A 20,115-nucleotide genomic window follows, 5' to 3' on the forward strand; every position below is an offset into this window, starting at 1 on the left:
ATCAGATGTCCAGAGATTTGCTTTGAAAATTTCATCAACTTTGAGTTATCCTCTCAAATCTACATCAAAATCAAAGAACTTGACTATTTACTCAAAAATTAGTAATTTTTCATCGATTATATACAAAAAATTCAATCAATTTGATGAGAAGACTTGCAGAGATGCTACTTCTATTAATTTTCCTTCTTCTGTTACTTATATCGGCAATGTTTCTTTTACAACTTTTGGTCATTTATTTTATCAATTGCTTTTGTTTATATTTTTACTTATTTGGAAGATTTAAGTCCTTAAAAAGTAAAGTTTGTCTGATTGGATACGACAACTAGAACAAAAATGATTTTTTTTTTGTGATTGGAAACGACAATGCCCAAAATGGAGCTTTGTTTCCGATTGGATACGATTTTTCTATAAGATTTCCACAAAAGGAAACTGAAATCTGATTGGACACGACTACAATCCAATTAAGGAAAATCCATTCTGATTGGTTAAACCCACACATTCGAATTGAAGGTACCCCTCTCTCAACTAAAAATTTTTTTCAATTTAACTAACGTCAACTACTTCTTCTCTCAGCTATAAATATTTTAATTTCAAGTTAACCACCGTCAACTACTTCTCTCGTAACTTTAAATCTTGTTTTTTATCTGAATCGTTATTTATTCAAGTTCCCTCGCAAATTATTGCTCAAAATGATCTTCTCAGTGCAAAACAACAATCTTATGTTCTCGGTAGAATTTTCGGCTGATTTAGTACAAATCCAAATGCGAGAAACAGTTTGTGGAGTTTTTCTGGCACGAATGGACATATCAATTCAAGTCTGGCACATGGTGGAGGTGATGCGCAGGGATTTCAACGAACAGCATATAACGCAAGTACCCATGACAGAGAACCAACTTGGAGAAATGCAAATGTTGTAGGAATTGGCTGAGCATGTGGGAATGAACTACCCCGAAACTCCTGACTCTAGATATGTGGCTCAAACATTCGACGATTTCCTCGTTCCTTGGGAAGACGGATGTGTGAACAATCCAATTACCATCGAAGAGGATGAGGGGTTCTCTGAACCAAGAACTCCAGTCAGCGAACAATCAGTGATGGAGGCAAGACCAGCTTTGCGCTCTCTTGAGAACTTGCAAAGTTTTGAGAACCCAGCTGCTCGACTGCTCTTTGATTTGTAAATAAATTGGTTGTTGTCTTGTGTTTTGTAATTTAATTTCTTTGAATCTACTAATTTTTTTTTAAAGAGATAGCAACACAGAAATAAGATCATAGAATAATTTGTGAAACAATTGCAAAGGTACGGTTTTTTTAAAATTGTTGAAAAATTTCATTAAAAATCAAAATAATTATGCAATTGGTAAATTTTTTTACAAAGTTTTGTTGTAAAGATGGCAAAAAATTAAACCAATTTTAACATCTTGTAAAAAACTTCACATTTTTTTACACACATGTTAAAAAATAATAACGATTTTTGCAAACATGTTAAAAACTTTACAATAATTTTTGCGCCATGCAAAAAGTTTTATAATGTTTCTGACACACTTGTTAAAAAAATCAATGAAAATCTCGCAAATTAAGAAGAAATTCTTTAAATATTTTCGCATTCCAAAAAAAATTATAAGATGTTCTTGCACTGTTGAAATCTTAAATTTATGAATTTCTTTGTTCTGATTTTGATCTTTAAAAAATTCATTTTTAGCATGTCTGTCGATCAAAAACATCAGAAAAATAAGGTATTAAGATAGGGAACAGTACTCAAAGTCATCAATAATGAAAAATTTTCAGCAAGTATTTAAGAAGTTTTTTACAATAATTTTTTGCGTTTTTCGCATATGCATAGGAAAAAAGAAGTTAGATTTTTGCATTTGTTTTCTAATAAACCACGAAAAAACTTGCATCTAACACAAAAATTTAATGAAAAATTTTGCACACTTGTTAAAACAAACAAAACAATTTTTGCATCTTGTAAATAAGTTTAAATAAATTTTTGCAGCCTTTTTGAAAAAATCAAATCAAAATTTGCATCAAATATTCATTTATTAATAGAAAAATTGACACGCTCACTATTTACAGTACCATAACCATCCATGACACAATCAACAGTTTTCAACAAATCAGTCTCATACTTTGAAGTTTGAACTTTTCGAATCCTTTCCAAAAAAGCTGATCCAAGAATTTGAGTGGACGCAAGCTTCTGACGCAAGTGTTCTACATTTCAAGTTGTGTTCGATTGCACGATTCAATTGATTGAAAACTTCAACTCTTGATGAAATAATATTGGAATAAAATCTGTATTTGTATAAAGTATTAATACAGTCAACAATTTGATAAGTGAAATGATGTTTATCTAATCTTTGCAAAATTTGATCGAGCGATGATCCGATTAGAACTAAGTGAAATTTCCAATTTTGCAATGGGCAGAATGATGAATGGTTAGATACACAGTTGTCGTGGGTGACAATAAATTTTCATAAAAGTTTTCTGAGACAGAGATAAAAAGAGATTGCATTGTAGTCCGAATAAAAAGTGGGATATGCTTGACACATAGCAGATGCCATCACCGATAACATGTTGAAAATGATTTTTATCTACTTTGAATTGCTTATATAGTAGATCCATCACCTACGCAATGTCCATATTTGGATCATCACCTACTCATTAATCCATATAAGGTAATAATATCTTATTTGGAATGTACAGTGAGTCATCTACATTTCCTAATTTCTATATATGTACAAATATCATTATTTTGAAATATCTACTACTGATCAGTTGGCTCTGAGTCTCAAATCAAAAATGAATTCACGAAAAGATATCCTTCCCAACTATTTTGAATTTGCTAAGAACCAAAAAAGAATTGGGAGATTTTCTTGGCCCCAAAAACCCTTCAACGGAAAAATTTACTTTGAACCTTGCTTCCAATTGCTTAAGAAAAATGAATCGGGACAAACCGAAAAAACCCAGCAAGTTTATCTTGGTGCAAAAGAAGGGGAAAGCACATCAGCAATACGGAATACTGTTATTCACGATGCTGAAAACCTTGGACTCGTTCCTGTATTGGGACCCTATTCTGACAATGACTCAACCATGGAGCAGGAACTTGCGAACTGTCATGCGGTGTCTGACGTAGCAATATACAAGAGAAGGGTGTGTGTCACAATCAAGAAGTACAGTGTGAACAAACCACCCTACATTCAGATTCGACTCTTCACTGCAAAGGAGAACGAAGTCTTTGAAGCAAGTTGCCCATGTTAACTATACTTTGAACGAATTCAATGAACTCGCACAAGTCTTAAGAGATTTTATGTTTGTTGAGAACTGTAATGTTCAATAATTTTGGTTATCGATGTTATTATAATTCAAATATTCATCTTCTTGAATCATTTTTTAAAATTTTCTCTGAGCTGAGCAGTATGAGTTGGAACAGTGGTTTTTCCAGAAATCTCGTTTTAAAGCTTCAAAATAAATTGGGATTTTTTCATATCGTCTTACAAGAAAACTCCCAAAAATTTTCACTAACAGTTTTAGAATCTCAAAATTTACCAAAATTGCAAGATTTGGATACAGAATCTCAAATTTCTCAATTTGAGTGGACTTTGCATAATGGAAGACGAAAAGTTTTTCTAAGTTATCGTTCAGATATTAAATCAATAGATCTTATAGAGTATTGTAGAAAAGGAAACACTTGGAAAAACAATCAGAAATTTCAGTTGGACAAAGAAGACTATGATAAACTGGTTGATTTTATCCCCTCGGTTTTGTCTTATGTAGAAATATTCAAAAAAACTAGTATCATTATTGACGAAAGCACTGTAGAAAACGAACGTTCAGAAATTGAATGAAATTATCAGAAATTTTGATTTGATTAAGCATGTTTTTCATCAAATACAAAAAGATAAAATTACTTTTTGTACCTGTATTGTTTTGGAACCAAACATAAATTTGAAAGAAATGGACCAAAAACTTTCTATTGGGGGTCTAATTGGATACGGAAATTCCTGTATGGATTAGTTTTTTTTGCAAATTCAAAAATTTTCAGACTTCATATAAATTTACATGATGCAACTGGATCTGTGAAGTCTACTACTTATAAGGGACCTGGTTATTGTTATGTTTTACCTAGATTTCCAAGTTCTTGTTTTCTTGGTCACGTGACTGGATTGTTCTTCTGTTTATGTCTTAAAATTTTTGCTTCATCAGTATATGCCTTATTCGATTGTTAATCGTTTTAACCGAAAACTGCAGCGAAAAATGTTAAAATAATATAGTTGTTTGGGATACTGAGTGTATTGAAAACAAAATAGTGAAAGAGTTAGGAGTTTATAAAAATGGACAAACTGTAGGATATTCCTTTCTTCCTCCCAAAAAGTTCAAAGCTACATCTCAGTCTGCTTTGTGTACGAAGCATCTTCATGGAATCAATTGGAACAGTGGCCATGAAAAATATACTGAGCTTGAAAAATTATTGAAAAAAAATGAAAGCTCCAGAAACTGATTTTTTTGCAAACAGTTATGAAAAATGTAAAATTCTGTCAGAAGTTTTGGTAACAAAAGTTACAAACTTGGTTGACTACGCATGCCCAAAAGTTCAGAATTTGATTTTCAAAGATGAAGAATATGATTGGAGTTGTAGCAACTATCCATTTCGTCATTCAAAAATACTCTACACTGTGCAGAAAGAAAAGCATTTGCATACGGAATTTGGACTCGATGTTTTGTAAATTGTAAATAGTCTAATTAATTATGTATTATCGTGTTTTTGAAATTTAAATAATAATCATTATCAATTTTTTCATTCCAAAGTTGAGATGGGAGATGAGTGTGACAAGCTATTAAATTTAGGATTTTTTTTTGATGGGGAGAGTCATGAACGAAAATCATGGAAGTTTTTTGGACGTACGTGTAATAGATCTCTTTTAGTTTTTATGTGCCAATTTTTTATCATAGTTTTAATACTAGCATGTGCAATCGTTCGAATAATGTTATCCACTACATTTGAAGAAACAACAGTTTGGGTAGCAATTTTATCAAGTACGGTCGGGTATATTTTACCTTCTACAAAGCTATGAACAAATTTACCGGGTTTTTTTTTCGCTAGTTGGACCGAGTGGATCTGTAAAATTGCATCTTATTTTTGATTGGTTAAAAATTGGTACATTTTAACCAAAATTTGACAATTTTTTTTTCTAACAACATTCTCAACCTCTCTATGGACAAATGCAAAAAAACCTTAAATTTATCCAAGGAGTTGACTTTGAACTGATTGAAAACATTCCCAATAATGGAACAAAATACCTGTTAATATTTGATGACTCTTTTGAAGAAATTTCAAATTCTAAGCAGTTTGTAAAAGTTGCTACTGCTGGAAGACACAGGGGACTGAATACAATATATATTAAGCATAACTTAATTCATCAAAGCAAATTGGGAAGAGATGTTGAGTTACAAAATACATATATAGTCTTGTTCAAGTCACCGAGAGATATTTTACAAATCAATACATTAAACCAACAACTAGTTCTAGGATCACAATCGAAAGAGTGTATCAAGATGCAACATCTACTCCTTATGGTCATTTACGCATTGATTTAACTCCAAAAACAGTTGATTCGCTAAGATATTGCACAAACAGTTGTTCATTTCTATCAAAATTTTATCTACCAGCAGGAACAGAAACAAAATTTTGGACGATGAGCATACAACACATCTCTATACTCCCTATATTTCAAACATTTTCCCAAAAACTTCAAAAACAATTCATCCTCACTGGTCCAAAAAGTTTCATTCAATTCCTCGGCGAATGTCTAGTAAACTTGCTACGAGGCGAGCTTGAGGATCTCCGAAAAGTAGACGTAGTAAAATATCGAAGAGAAATATCAAAACTCAAACGAAGAGGAACTTCGCTGCATAAAAGGAGAACTATTTTAAGCTCGTCAAAAGGCTTACAATTAATATCTGTTATCACTCCTTTTGTCATTTAACGAATGACATAGTATGGATTAGTTTATTCCAATTCCCTACTCAGTTTATTAATCACAGAGTACACTTCCTAAAGAAACCAAAATTGGATTAAAAGCAAGAAAAAAAGGAGGTTGTACTAAAAGATATTGATTCTTCTTACAGTGCTGTAAAGGCAAAGTTGAAAACGAGTAACAATAAGCGTCTTATTGATTTAATTTTGAATTCTCCTAGATTTAGACTAAATCAGTCAGAAAATATCATATTAGATAATCGAGACACAAAAGAATCAATTGTAGACTTTGTGTGTGCACTAGAGCGAAAAAATACCAACTTTCTCGATATTTACTTTACCATTTTGGAAGCAACTCAAATTCCACGTAAACTTGTGATCAACAAGAATGCCAAAGCGAAAGACAGAGGAACTTGGATCCCTTTCGAAATCTGAAAAGGTAGGTCTGAACAGATTGTATTCTAGGGGTACAGCTGCGTGCGGTTCTGTGCGAAACTTGAGTAAAGCAAGCGGGTTGTCAAAAAGAAAGTAGAACAATTTTTACAAACCAAGACATCGTAAACAAAATTTGGTCCCCCAATCAGACGTTTCCGAAGGCTTCAAGCTTTTTCATAATGTATGAATGAAATTTGGTGGATGGATTTGGCATTTGTGGACAAACTAGCGAGTCAAAACAAGGGAGTCAAATGTTTGTTGGTTGCTGTTGATATTTTTTCGCGATTTGTCAGAGTTAAAACAATGAAAACTAAATATGCCAAAGCCACATTGCAAGCTTTCAAAAAATCGATTTCACGAAAAAAGACTCCTGAAAAGCTTTCAGTTGATAAAGGAACAGAATATGGGGGAACTTTCAAAAAATTGCAAGGAAAAAAACATTGAAGACTACTCGACAATGAGTGAAACAAAAGCTGCATTTGCAGAGAGCCATTCAATCATTAAAACACATTATTTACCGCTACATAGAAGATCATGGTGAAAAATTCATTCACAAGTTGCCGCAAATCACCTAGAGATGTCAAGAATACTGATTTCCTCTCAATTCTGTACAATAAACCTCTAAAAGGGTATAAGAAACTGAAATTCAAAGAGTGATATTCCGTTCCGAAAAGGATACAAACCACAATTTACAGACGAAATGTTTGAAATTTCGGCAATATCTACTAAAAAGCCTCCTACATACATCATCAAAGATCTCGTCAAAGAAAAAAATTCTGGGGAATTTTTATGAAAAAGAGCTGAGAAAATGTTCAGATTAAAGGTAAATCATTTTTTAAACTAAATTTCTATCAATCAGTTGTCATGGATTCTTTTACTATTGAGTTAGTTTCCAACGCTTCTTTTAATTGTTATCCGAGTAAAAGTCTTAGTTCTTTTACAAACTTTCTACCCGAACAAATACAGCTGAAAGGAGAATGGGAGGTTACCATTTCAGAAATATCATATCCCTCTTTGATTCAAAATGTTACTGAGGGAAAATTTACGTTGTAGATGGTAGACAAAGTTCTGAGGAGGAAAGAAAGATTGTGCCGATGCATATTGAACCAGGATTGTATCCAAGTGTTGTTGATATAGTTGTAGCCATGAACAACAAAATTCGAGAATGTGTAGGTGCCCAAACATTTGAATATAACGGAATTTATGTATCAGTAGATAAAATTACTCAAAAGGTTGCCGTTCATTTACCTGAGAATCCATCAGTGTTTATTATTCGAAGTTCTGACTTGAATTACATTTTTAGTTGTGATTTAGAACAAAACCAAACAGGTGTTATAATGAAAGGAAAAGGACCACATAATCCTCAGTATTCTTACGACATTATAACAATACACTCTTTGATGATATATAGTGTTATTGTAGAATATAACATAGTCGGTGATACAAAAACTCCATTATTGCGTTGTATTCCATTCATCTCCAAAGTAAAAAGTGGAGATATAATTTCTACAGAACAGTACATGAATCATCAGTCTTTTACAATTTTACAGTTTAAAAAACTATTGAAAAGTTCTTTCCATAGTATCAAGATAGAATTAAGAGATAGTACCGGTGAAAAAATTCCTTTTGTGTCCGTAGGAATTACTCGAGTTGTTCTCTTGTTCCGCAAGATTTCGAATAATCATTTTTGATTGAAACTTCATACGAAATGGTTGCTCAAAATTCAGCTGATTTCCCTATTTTTCGAGGAGATCCAAAACAACGTGGAAGAGGTTAAGGAGCTCTTGCACAAACTCTTAGGAGAACTGCATTTCCCTTTATTAAAAAATAGATAGTCCCAGCTGCGAAAAGAACTGGGGCAGATTTGTTTGAAATTGCTCCAAAGATTGGGGAAGTTGTTAGTGGACGTAAAAAACTCAAAACAGTTGCAAGATGTGGGAACAAAAACAGTTCGGAAACAATCGGGAGGTGGAAAAAAGAAATACTAACGTAGAACTGGTGGAACCAGATCCATTTCTCGACAAAGTAGATAGAAAAATAGTCGCTCTCGCAAAGACAATTTAAAATGACAATATAAATTTGACAATATAAAATGAGTGTAAACCAAAGTCATTTTCGGTACGGGGCTTTTACAAGTTTTTCATTGGAGATTTTTGATAAAGTCCCAGTTTTGGAAACAATTATGTCATCTTACACACAAGAAGTATTTCCCAGCACTTCTCTGGATGAAAGTAGTATTGAGTTTGAATTTGAAACGAATCGTAATCTCTACTTGGTTATGCGTGATACCCATCTTAGTTTAAAGCTTCAATTATTCAAAGGAAGATTGTTTGATGCTTTCAAAAAGTAAAAAGCAGAACATAAAGCAAAATCGGAGGAAGATTCAGATGAGGAACCACAAACTTACTTAACTTATGTAAACAATCTACTACATTCTCTGTTCTCCAACTGTGAAGTTTATTAACAATACAATGGTTTACAACGCCAATGGTTTATATCCTCATAAGGCACAAATATCGAACGAATTCACTTCGTCATCAGTGAGTAATAAAGGAATACTTGCTTGTCATGGATACAGTTTTGAAGAATATCCTGATGCATTTGATATGCATCCATTCACTGATAGAGCAAATTCTTTAGGAACAGGGATAACTTTTTCACTCTATGGGAGGCTCGCCATTGATTTGTTTACTTGCGAAAAATTTTTGCCACCAAATACCAAAGTTCGAATTAAACTTATTCGAGCTAGACCTAATTTTTGCATGCTATCTGATAACCCAAATGTCAGTCTGAAGCTTTTTGATTGTTCACTGTTTACTAGAAGAGTTTTAGTTGCTGAACCTAATCATCAATACTTGCAATGGAATCTGGAAAGAGAATCTGCTCATTACAATTACATAGAAACTATAGCAAGAACTTTTATCATTTCATCTCGTCAAAACCAATTCATACAAGAAATATTTTCAATAACGCTCCAATAAGAAGAATAGCTGTTGCAATGAATACAAATTCAGCTGTTGCACGATCTTTTCATGAAAACCTTTTCAGCTTTCAGCAATTTCATTTAAGAGAGCTTAGAGTTGGTGGGGGTGGAAGAGCAAGTGTTTCATTAGATACAACTTCTCCTTGTCGACCTAATGTTGCAACAATGAAAGCAATGCAGTTTAACGAAGATTTCCCAGCTCTTCCTATGGAAGATTTTCAAAATCACTATATTCTAGTTTTTGACTTGACTTCACTACAGGATGCAGCTGAGCAGTTGCATTATCAAGAACTTAGTGGAGAAAGCTTGAGATATGAATTGTTTTTCCAGTTTCCCTTGGAGCAAGTAACGGAAGTGATAGTCTTGGGAGAAAGACTATCAAATGTTCGAAATGACAAATTCGGAACGGTCGCTGAAAATGTTTAGTTTTTTTGAGTTTTCAGGTTCCTATAAAAGTGTTAACTTTTTTGGGACTTTTCATTGTTATTGTCTCTTCATTGTTATTGTCTCATTGTTATTGTTATTTTCATTAAGTTTTTTCACCCTAAATTACAATATCAACTTAAATATTTCTTTGCTTTAGATGTAAATTAGCTAACAATTGCAAAGATGGATAATTTTTCACTTCTGCAATTTTTGAAAGAATTCCTGAACTCAGGTTCAAGTACATGGGATCTTAACCTTCTGATAAAGTACCTCGACTAACAAAATACTCTTTTGCAATTGTTAACTCAGCATCAAGCAATGATAGAGGGGAACATTGGATCATGATAGCACAATTAGGCAAAACTTACTACTTTGCTGATTTTTTGGGTCGTTAAAGAACAACTTATTGCTTTCTAACAAAAAAGTATTGGCGAATGGTTTCCAGAAAACTAAAAAAAACTGATAATTTGTGTAGATTTTACGCAATTTATTCAGCATTTCTTCTTTCTGAATTCTACCAGACAGACTTGAATAGTATTCATGATGTTCATGTTTCGAATTTTATAATTAATTTGATGTAATTGTGTAGTTTTTTACTTTAAGTGTAAAATTTGGCAGTAAATTTACTATACGATGCAGTGATTAATATACTTTCTTTGTAATATAATTTTTTTTCTCAAAAATTTGATTTTTTTTCAAAGTTTCAGCAGATTTCTGCTAGGTCGAGCATAAGAATATAATATAAAACAAGTCTTTGATCAAATTAGATCATATAGTGTGTTTTTTGATGTTTTGTAGAAAAAATCTAGCTTTTGATTTTAAAAAATGTCAAGTTTTGTGCAACAACGCCTACCATTGACTTAATATGACCCAAAAAACATAAGAAAACACCTTCATTCTACAATCCACACGTAATTAACCATTGATATTTACCATTTAGATAACGCGCGCCCAAATTTCTTCCAAAAAACCTGAGATTTCTACACAAAAACCAAAAAAAATCACCATTGTTCTTACCATTCTCTTATCATAACACAAACCATGAAACCTTAACAATTCTATTCACAAGCTTAATACATCGCTGACTCTATACCCAATGTTAATATATAGCCTGGAGACCGGATGCTCTATTGCCTATCTTAGAACATGGGGGTCTGCAGGCACCCCCCCCTTAACCTCCAAGATCTACTACTAAGAATACTCGCACTATAACATTACGCTCGCTACAGCTCTTTTTATGAAATAAAAACCATGCTTCGCAAACTAAGCTCACAAACTTAAGCAGAAAAACGAGATGCCAATAATTCATTTTTTTCGGGGAAAAAAATCAGTTTCATACACGCTAACAAGTAAGATCTGACTGCGACTCAAACCCGACATTAGCGTGCAAAGGCAACCGCGTACCCTCTAGCTCAAGTGGCGAAGAGCTTGATATCGAAAATCTATCCAAAATTTTCACTTTAATTTCCCTCGCAATAAATTTATATATCCAGTCGTTTTGCTTCCAGTATGGAATGAGTAACAGGTTCGATACAAGCGACAATTTGCACTTTTAAAACACAAACAAAACATTTTGAATTACGCTGCCTATAAAAATCAGGCAACTTGATTACGCAACCTTTATCTTACGTCCATTTTAAGTTACAAGCTGCACCAACAAATTTGAATTTCATTAACAAATCTTGCAATCTGGACCATTGTAATTCATCGGAGGAGATGGTGCTAAGCAATCAGATCAGTTGATTGCGGGTTTAAATTACATCTGACCTCCGATTCGCAAGGTAAGAGACTGTAAAATAGTATAAGTTAGCAAATTTTATATAACCACTTGCGGATTAGGTCTCTGGCTGGTCAACTCAAAATTATATTTATTTGAAGTGGAAATATTATTAACATTTGAAAACACAAATATACGCTAAGAAAATTCAATACCGCTCATTTTTATGTTAGTGTTACGCTCGATCCCTGCACTAATCATTACTGACAAAAACTCACCAAAAAAAAACTCGAATTCTAATAGCCGGTAGCACTCCGTGCTCTTTTACGCTGGCTAAAAAGGATTCACTGCAAAGGAAACAGTAAAAACTGAAACGTGAGATGAAATGCTGATTTTGTGGTCAAAATAAGGCTTTATCTTGTACTAAAAGCGACGTTTACTGAAACGTAGCCAATTTGCATTAGGAAATAAAGTAACAGACACCTGAAGAAAACAAGTGCTTTTTTACTTTTAAAGAAACTACTTTGCCAGATCGAAATGATTTCATCCATTTAGAGCTCTTTTAGTTTCATGAAGTCTTATGACTGAGGTTTTTCCGATAAAACTGACCCAAACTGACCAAAAAGATCAAAGGTTGTTGTTTATTTATTGCTGGTAATTCGACAATTTGCAGTAAACTTGAATCTTTTCTGCTTCAATTTTCGCGCTCTTTCCAATGCTTTTATTGGTGAAGGTGTAAATTCAGAAGGAGGTTTCAGAATTGTTTCAATTAGATAGAAAGTAAGATTATCTAATAAATTAGGTCGAAATATAGCTTTTTAATCGTGTTCTGAAGTTTTTCAATTTTTTCGATAAAAATTCTAAGTTTTTACACAAACACTCTTACCATTGACTTACCAGGTTTCAAAAAACTAATTAAATGTCCTTCATTACACAACCTACACGTAATTAACCTTTGATATTTACAAATTAGTTAACACGCGCCAACTTTTTTGCGGAAAAACTAGACATTTCCTCTCAAAAACCACGTTTTTCTTACCATCACACAAACCTTAAAACCTTACGATTGGTATTCCCTATCTTAATACCTTGTAAACTCTATACCCAATCCCCAATCGTAATACATAGCATGGAAGACCGGAAATCTATATTGTATCTTAATACATGAGGTCTTCCATGCACCCCCCCCCCCCCCTGATCAGCCTCAACATCTACTACTGGCATATTGTGATAAACATTAACAACTAAATCAAAATCTTTCATTCTGATTCAATAAACCATGAAGTTGCGTTATAGAGCTGTGCGTTTTTAACTGTGCATTGTTTAGTAATGCTTTATTTAAATAATTTAAATAATGTTTGGTTTTAATTTAAGAATTGTTCCAATAAGGCATATAAACATATTGCACACGTGTGTTTTATAGGAGCAAAGGTTGGTTGAAGTAAGATGATGCACAGTCGAAAATGATTCCGTGTTTTACAAAAAAGAGCTACAAATTCGGAGTTTAACATTACGCTTGCGCTTAGTAGGCGTTATCGAATTGCAATATAGGTTTTTCTTCGTCTTAACAACTAGTTTAACAGAATCACTTGAATCATTTTACCATTGGTTCATACAAAATAAAAAAAAGCGGTAACTCGCGCATGTGGCATTAAGTTAAATCACGTGCCGACAAAGGTCAATGGTTGAATCCGGCCAGGGCCTGGTTTTTTTGTGAACAACATTTTCCGCGCGTCAAAAATGTGTCTGACTTTAGATTTTCTGTTTTTTTAGCTGCCGCAGAACCGATTTTTCGTTAAGCTTAGGTATTTGTTTCCAAATTATGAAACTAATTGAGTTCAGGAACTTTTGTCAACTTTCTGCTATTTGGTGATTTTTATATTTTCTTAATAAAATTTTTTGTAAGTTGTTTTTCAAAGATACATATATACATACGTACATATACGTTCATATACAAACATACATATATGCATACATTTTTAAATACGAAAAAAATGTTCCTGCCTCACAAATGGTTTATTCGCCTAGTCTGAGTTTGTCAATAGAGCTTTTTTTAAAGAAAACTTTGTCTTTGTGAATCATGTTGCTGTTCTTGCATTGATTTTTACGCTATAATTTGAGCCAATAATTTTGCAAGTGGTGTCTCAATGCGTTCGCCTCTGGGTCTTAAATTCCACATTTCAAAATTTTTCAGTTACTTGGTTATAGGTAGTTGAAAATCAAACAGAAATTTTAAATGAATCAAATTATTGACGAGATGCGCGTGCTCAATATTAAACTGTTAAAAGAAATGAACTGTAACATAAACAGGAAATCCTCTTAACTCATCGCCTTCCTCGTGTTCATTTGCACAAACAGGTTAAATTCCATGGCCGTTTGATTTTTATCCTAGGAGCAGTGCGGTCCTAGACACACAAACACAAACTTCGGTGAATGACAAGGAGACGGTTCTATCCAGACAGTGAACTTAATAATGAGCAAAACAAGCAAATTGAAGGCACTTTGGCGGCTAAATGAACGAGCTAAACGGTAAACGAATAAGTGTTTCACAACTTGCTTGCTCTCAAATCGAACGAAAAAAAGACTAAATGTTTTAATTAAAAGTATAAAAGTACTTCCCATTGGATGTTTTGCTTCGTCCTTGTTTGCTAGACTGTCTCTCATAATTGTCAATTAAGTTCACCATCTGGATCAGACACGTCTCTCTGTCTTCCACCCTTCTTTCTTTTTTTGAGTTGATTTTTTCATTTTTTGAAGCCGTTAACGTGTTGTGGTTGTGTAAGTTGGAGTATATGGCATCTTGTTGCATCTGCAGCATCCCATCAACAATGTTTTTGACAGCTTCAAAGTAATTGTCGGTGACAGATTTGAGCAGTTTATCCAGAAAAAACGAGTTCAAATGAGAGCAGTTATTTTTCTGGCTTTGTTTTGTTGCTCTACTAGTTTTTGGTTCAAGTCAGGGTTGCTTATTCAATGGTCCTGACCCTGACCCTTTCTCTGTGGCTTGAGTGAGTTTTCCTGAGACTTGAGCAATACCATTATATTTCTAAAAGCGTTCTCTGAATATATGTCTATATGTTGTGATCGCATCGAGTAAGTAAGCGTGACTTGGGTGTGTTGATGTTAGTGCACGGTCTAATCAACAATGCGGGCATGAGTTGCAGAGACAGTGTGGAGAAGACGAGTGTGGGGGTGTACCAGAGAGTGATGACCTTGAACTTCTTCTCCCACATTGTCCTCACCAAGGCACTCCTGCCATCCATGCTTGAGCAGAGCCAACAACAGCAGCAGTGTTGGATTGTCGCAATCAGGTCCCTTTCATTCTATCTCATTACAACTTCCATGGTACACCAAATCTGTTTCTTTTTCTAAAATAGCCTTCAGCCACAATATATAACATTTGAAGCGCACTCGGTCTTTGAGTGAACAGTGCGAGTGCGCTTGAAAAATGGCAATTTTGGTCTAAACCATCTTAAAGCACTCGGAAAAATAAATTTTATTAAGATTCATGAACGTTGCGAGCTCCCTTTTATAGGTCTTGGTGATTTTTTTGTTTTGTGTTCAGGAAAAGTTATTTTACAAAAAGCACTTTGGCTTCAAGGTATCATGGATCTGTAGCGTAGAGGCAGTGAAAGAAATTCGCTAAAATAAGAGGGTTTAAACTTGGGCAGGGTCGGCTGTTTTAAATGAACTTTTTCGTACACCAGCTAAAATGCGGTCATATTTTTGCTTGTGTATGCGAAGTGCAACCTCGCTTCTGTGTAACAACTCGGTTTCAGAAAATTTCTAATTTGTTAGATCTCGCAGTTTTTGAAATGCATAATTTTTTCTACATAATATGGCTTTATGATTTGCGATTTGTTTCATGCAAAAGTAGTGTGGATGCCTTCAGTTTATTATATTTCAAATTATCAATGGCAAAATACAGTATTTGTATTTGGTGCCACTTTTGCTGAGTGGCGTTGGCAAGTTATAAGCATATTTAGCTGGGTTTTTCGTGACTAGTGGTTGTCGTTAGTTAAGCTTGCGTGGCTGAGTGGTTAGTGCGTCATACTCAAAATCTCTTGATTGCAGTAGGTCGCAGATCGAATCCTAGACCTAGCCGAATTTTTGGCTAATTTGAAGCTTATTTCTATTTTTTTCCTATTGCAATTTCTAGAACTGCTTTGTCGTATTCTCGCTAGTGTTTGCGAAAAGAAGCTTCGCCTCTATTCTCAAAAAATGGCAGCATAAATTTTTCTAGAAATTCAAAGATTGTCAAGCCCATTGAGATTTTTCAAAAAAAAAATAAGACAGTTTTGTTTTCTGCTTTACTTGTGTTCATGACTCTTTTCATACTCTCTGATGAATACGTTTATTCAAGCGTTTTGCTGTCATTTCAGCGGCTTGAAATGTTTAAACTAGCTGACTTAAATATAGGTTGACAAAGTTTTTCGAGGCTTTCAATCATAAATGTTTCTTTGCTATGAAGGGTTTTATAGGTATACTTGAGAAACGAAAAACTACTCACTCGTTTACATCTTTACGGTTGCGATAAGCAAGCGTTATCAAATCGGAATGAAGACTTTTTGTTGTTAACAATTAGTTTTACAAAATCAGTTGCATTGCTTGACATATTCAACGCTCTTCACCTTACATGCTGTTCAGCTGACTTGCTCAATTTCATGAAAATTGAGTTTTAACTACTGGCTGGGTACTAGTTACTACAAAGTAGTTTCAAGGGGACTTGAAACTTTTAAGTGTTTTTAAAGTTTATTTTCAATAATTTTTTTCTACTCAACTGGTTTCTGCTCAAAGATTGTCGGCCTTGTTTCAGCTTCGTTTTTTTTTGTCCAGTTGCTAAGTCGAATTTCAAATATCTTGCTTGGCATGTTTTCCTAGATTCTCTGTGTGATAAAAACATATTATGAAAGTATATGGGTTTTTTATTTTTTGAGGCGCTTTGCAAAATTTTAAAACTTTTTGCAAAAATATTGTTTTTTTTTCTGAAAAACCCTTCTACCGTTTTTAAAAAAGTGTTATCCATAAAAAGTCCGCCTACAGTTTTATATTCCTGCATACTCATTCGGTCTTTTTTGCCTTCCCCTTTTTTCTGCAGCCTTCGAAAAGGTCTGTGGGGGGATTTTTGACCGATATTTTTATTTCGATATTATTATTTTTTTCGATTTCATAAAAACTAACCTACCAAATCTATTTTTTAGTTTTTTGGTTTCAATGATTAGAACGGGTCTGAAAACTCCCCGATATAAGAAAATTATGCCAGAAACCTGAAATTGTGGATTCAGTGGAACTAACGGGTAGTGCAAAGCTACCCTGCTTTAGCGGGGCTACTCACAATTTTTAACACAAAAATTTCTGGCCCTCGGAAAATCAATTTTTTGAGTTCTAAGCGTTTTGTCTAAGTTTTTTCAATTTAACCGAGAAAATACCCTCTAATATCTGAAAATTTGGGTTCAATCCAAAGAACTGGTTGTAAGAAATTATTTTGTCCTCGCGATTAGGCCCGAATTTATTTGACAGAAAAAGTTATGGCTCTCGGAAAAGTCGAAATTTTGATTTTTTATCGTTTTTGAAATTTCTTGCTTTTCTCGAGAAATATTTTTTGGGTTCAATCGAAATTACAGGTTGCGTGAATTTTTTATGCTTAAGCGGTTTATCTCAAGTTTGGTAACACAAAAAGCTATGATTTTTGGAAATGTCTTTTTTAAAATTGTTGACCGTTTTTTTTGGACATTTGTCAATAACTTTCCTGAAAAATCTGATATCACAGGTTTAAGCGAACCAAAAGGTTGTTGGAAGCTTACCCTTATAGATTACTATGTCCAGTTTCTTTGAGAAGAAAGTTTTGGCCTATAAACAAGTTGTCATGATCTTAGAATATCATGATGTCATTGAACTGAAATATCAAACCTTATCCAAGAGAAATAGTTATCATGATTTAATTATGGATTGTTCCTAATGGAAATTTTGCTGGTTGATTATTATATAATACTGTAAATATCACCCAATTGTTCATACTGATCAAGTATACAACAATCACTAACCGATTAGTCCAGCTACCAGCAACAACGATAGCTGTAATAATATATAAATAATGCTTAAAACCTCGCTTTTACATATATCTCAAGTTCTGACCGCTGAAGTCATCATGTGGTAGCAGGAGTGTGGGATCGCCAGCAGAGCGATACGATTTCATGCGGAAGAAGACGAAAACAAGAATACGGATATTCTAATTCATTAAATCCTGGCAATTTTGAGGAATTTTGCATGGTGCTGACGTCTGCTAACAGCCATCATCACTAACGACCAAGATTGGGCCAATTCAGGATAGTCGCGAAGGAGGCGACTACTGAAGAAAAAGAAGAAAGAAACCCACTCAAGGGTTGTTAGCAGTTATTCTAACATCCAGAGACAGAGAAGATTGTCTAAAAACCGAAGCAGCCATGTCATTTTCATCGACATTGTCTTAGACCAACTGATCAGTGGTTTGTTCGACCTTTTTTAAAGAGAAGTTGGGTCATAATCTTAGAATATAATGATGTCATTGAACTGTTATATCAAACTTTATCCAAGAAAAATAGTTATCATTATTTAATTATGGATTGTTCCTAATGGAAATTTTGCTGTTTGATTAGTATATAACACTGTAAATATCACCAAATTGTTCATACTGATCAAGTATACAAGAATCACTAATCGATTAGTCCAGCTACCAGCAACAACGATAGCTGTAATAATATATAATTAATGCTTAATACCTCGCTTTTACATATATCTCAAGTCCTGACCGCTCAAGTCATCATACAAGTGAAATTTTTTTTTACTGGACTCGAAAATTACCGTGCCGATTCTCAGGTTAGCGTTCAGTCGAGAAACCCGATTTTGGGAATCCTCTCTACTTTACCGGCCACTACAACGAAGAAAAAAATACTTCGGACAGTCAAGTTTTTGAACTTCGACCGTTTTGTAGAACTTTGGACAGTCAAATTTTGAATTTTGACCGTTTTGTAGAACAAATCTGAGATAAAAATTTCAATCGAAAGAAGTGGTTGCGCGAACTTCCTGCAGAAGCCGCTACTCATTACAAAGAACAAAGCTAGGTTTTTGGGAATTTTCACTTTTCTCACTTATTTTAGTTGAGAAACAACTAAGCTTTTGTGCAGATTTTTAAAATTACGCATTTCGCCCCACATTAGTATAGCAAACTCAAAAAATATCAAATAATTACCTCCAGTTTTAGCTGAGCACTAGGTGTCATTCCTCGAGACATACGAAAGTTTTGGTTCGCCTAGTTTTTTCATCATTTTTCATTTTTATTCGACCCATGCTTTTTTTGTGTGTTGTCTCGCAAGTGGTGCGAAGCTCCGCTAGGACTCTGTGTGTAAATTCAAGCTCAATTAGGTTTGTAATTTGAAAATTGATCTTAACCCCGGGGGAGAGCGGTGGACGTGGATCCACAATCGCTTATGCGTTCATAGGCTCATTGATGTTGAGTTGTTTCAATACTTAATAATTGCGATGAGAATTGTTTTCCCAGTTTGAACAAAATACAAATATACCATGACTTGTAGGGTCTTCCTTTTAACCGATAGGTGCCTCACGACGTCGTTCAAACGAGTGGCAATAGTGTCTGTGTGTGTGTGTGTGACGGGCGAGGGGGTTGGAATGTGGAATGTGTGGTTTTTGTTTAGCTCTCTGCAGGGTAAAATCTCTCTTCCCTTCCGCTCCTGTTACGGCGCCTCTAAACATGCATGTGAGGCATTCTACCTCTCACTGCGAGCAGAGTTGGAGGCAGTGCACAGCCACATAGCAGTGTGTGTTTTGAGTCCCGGATATGTGCAGACCGAGATATCTCTCAATTCCACCACCGGCTCAGGAGAAGTGAGTGCCTCTTCTCTTCCTCATTATGTTAGATAGTCTGCGAGACATTTGTATTCACAAGGAAAAGTTAAAATACTTCAAAGAAGCTTGCTGCCACTGAAGCAACAATATAAGAGCTTGTTTTCAACTAACCCGAATTTTAACTTTCCCAAACTAATAAACGAATTGCTGTTCTACCTACACTCATTGCTCCATTTTTATTTCAGACGAAAGCAATAAATTGATCAAGCAGACTAATTATATTTCATCAATTTTTAGTTTAAAAAATCCGCTGAAACGAGGCAGCGAGTATTCACCAATAAGCGCTGTGATGCACTTGATTTATTGTTTCTGGTAAATTATTTATCGGGTTAGTTTCACGGAATCCGTGAGAGCTTCTCAGTTGTTTCGGGGCAACAGCTGTGGACCCCCTGCTGAATACCTAAGCAGTTCGTTGGTTACTATTGCTAGCGATCTTCATAAACCACGAATTTGTCTAAGTTTTGGTATCTAGCTGGAGACATTAGTCATTTCAATCGTCTAGAGGCAACTGTTTTGGTCGCTTAACTGTTCAATTTATTAAGTGTAAACGAACAGAGGTTTGCGTTTATATAGGTCTTGATGAGTTTTTGTTTGTTTTTCTGCGGGAAATTTTTAAAAAAGGTTCTTATAATTGCAGATGAGCATTCATACATATTAATGAGTTTATGGATGCACTTAGGT

The 20,115-nt window shown here is 34.2% G+C and overlaps 1 protein-coding gene across 1 annotated transcript in view; it reads left to right on the forward strand.

Moving 5' to 3' along the window:
- The window catches only part of LOC134840042 (dehydrogenase/reductase SDR family member 7B-like), a 28,746-nt gene extending 9,297 nt beyond the window's left edge, over positions 1-19,449 (forward strand). The window contains exons 2-3 of the mRNA XM_063855670.1: positions 14,660-14,843; positions 19,224-19,449. Of these exons, the coding sequence (XP_063711740.1) occupies positions 14,660-14,843; positions 19,224-19,449 (410 nt within the window). The remainder of the gene's footprint in view (positions 1-14,659; positions 14,844-19,223) is intronic.
- The last annotated feature ends 666 nt before the right edge of the window (positions 19,450-20,115 follow it).

This window comes from Symsagittifera roscoffensis, chromosome 2 (assembly GCF_963678635.1).
Source record: "Symsagittifera roscoffensis chromosome 2, txSymRosc1.1, whole genome shotgun sequence".
NCBI classification, from domain to species: domain Eukaryota; kingdom Metazoa; phylum Xenacoelomorpha; order Acoela; family Convolutidae; genus Symsagittifera; species Symsagittifera roscoffensis.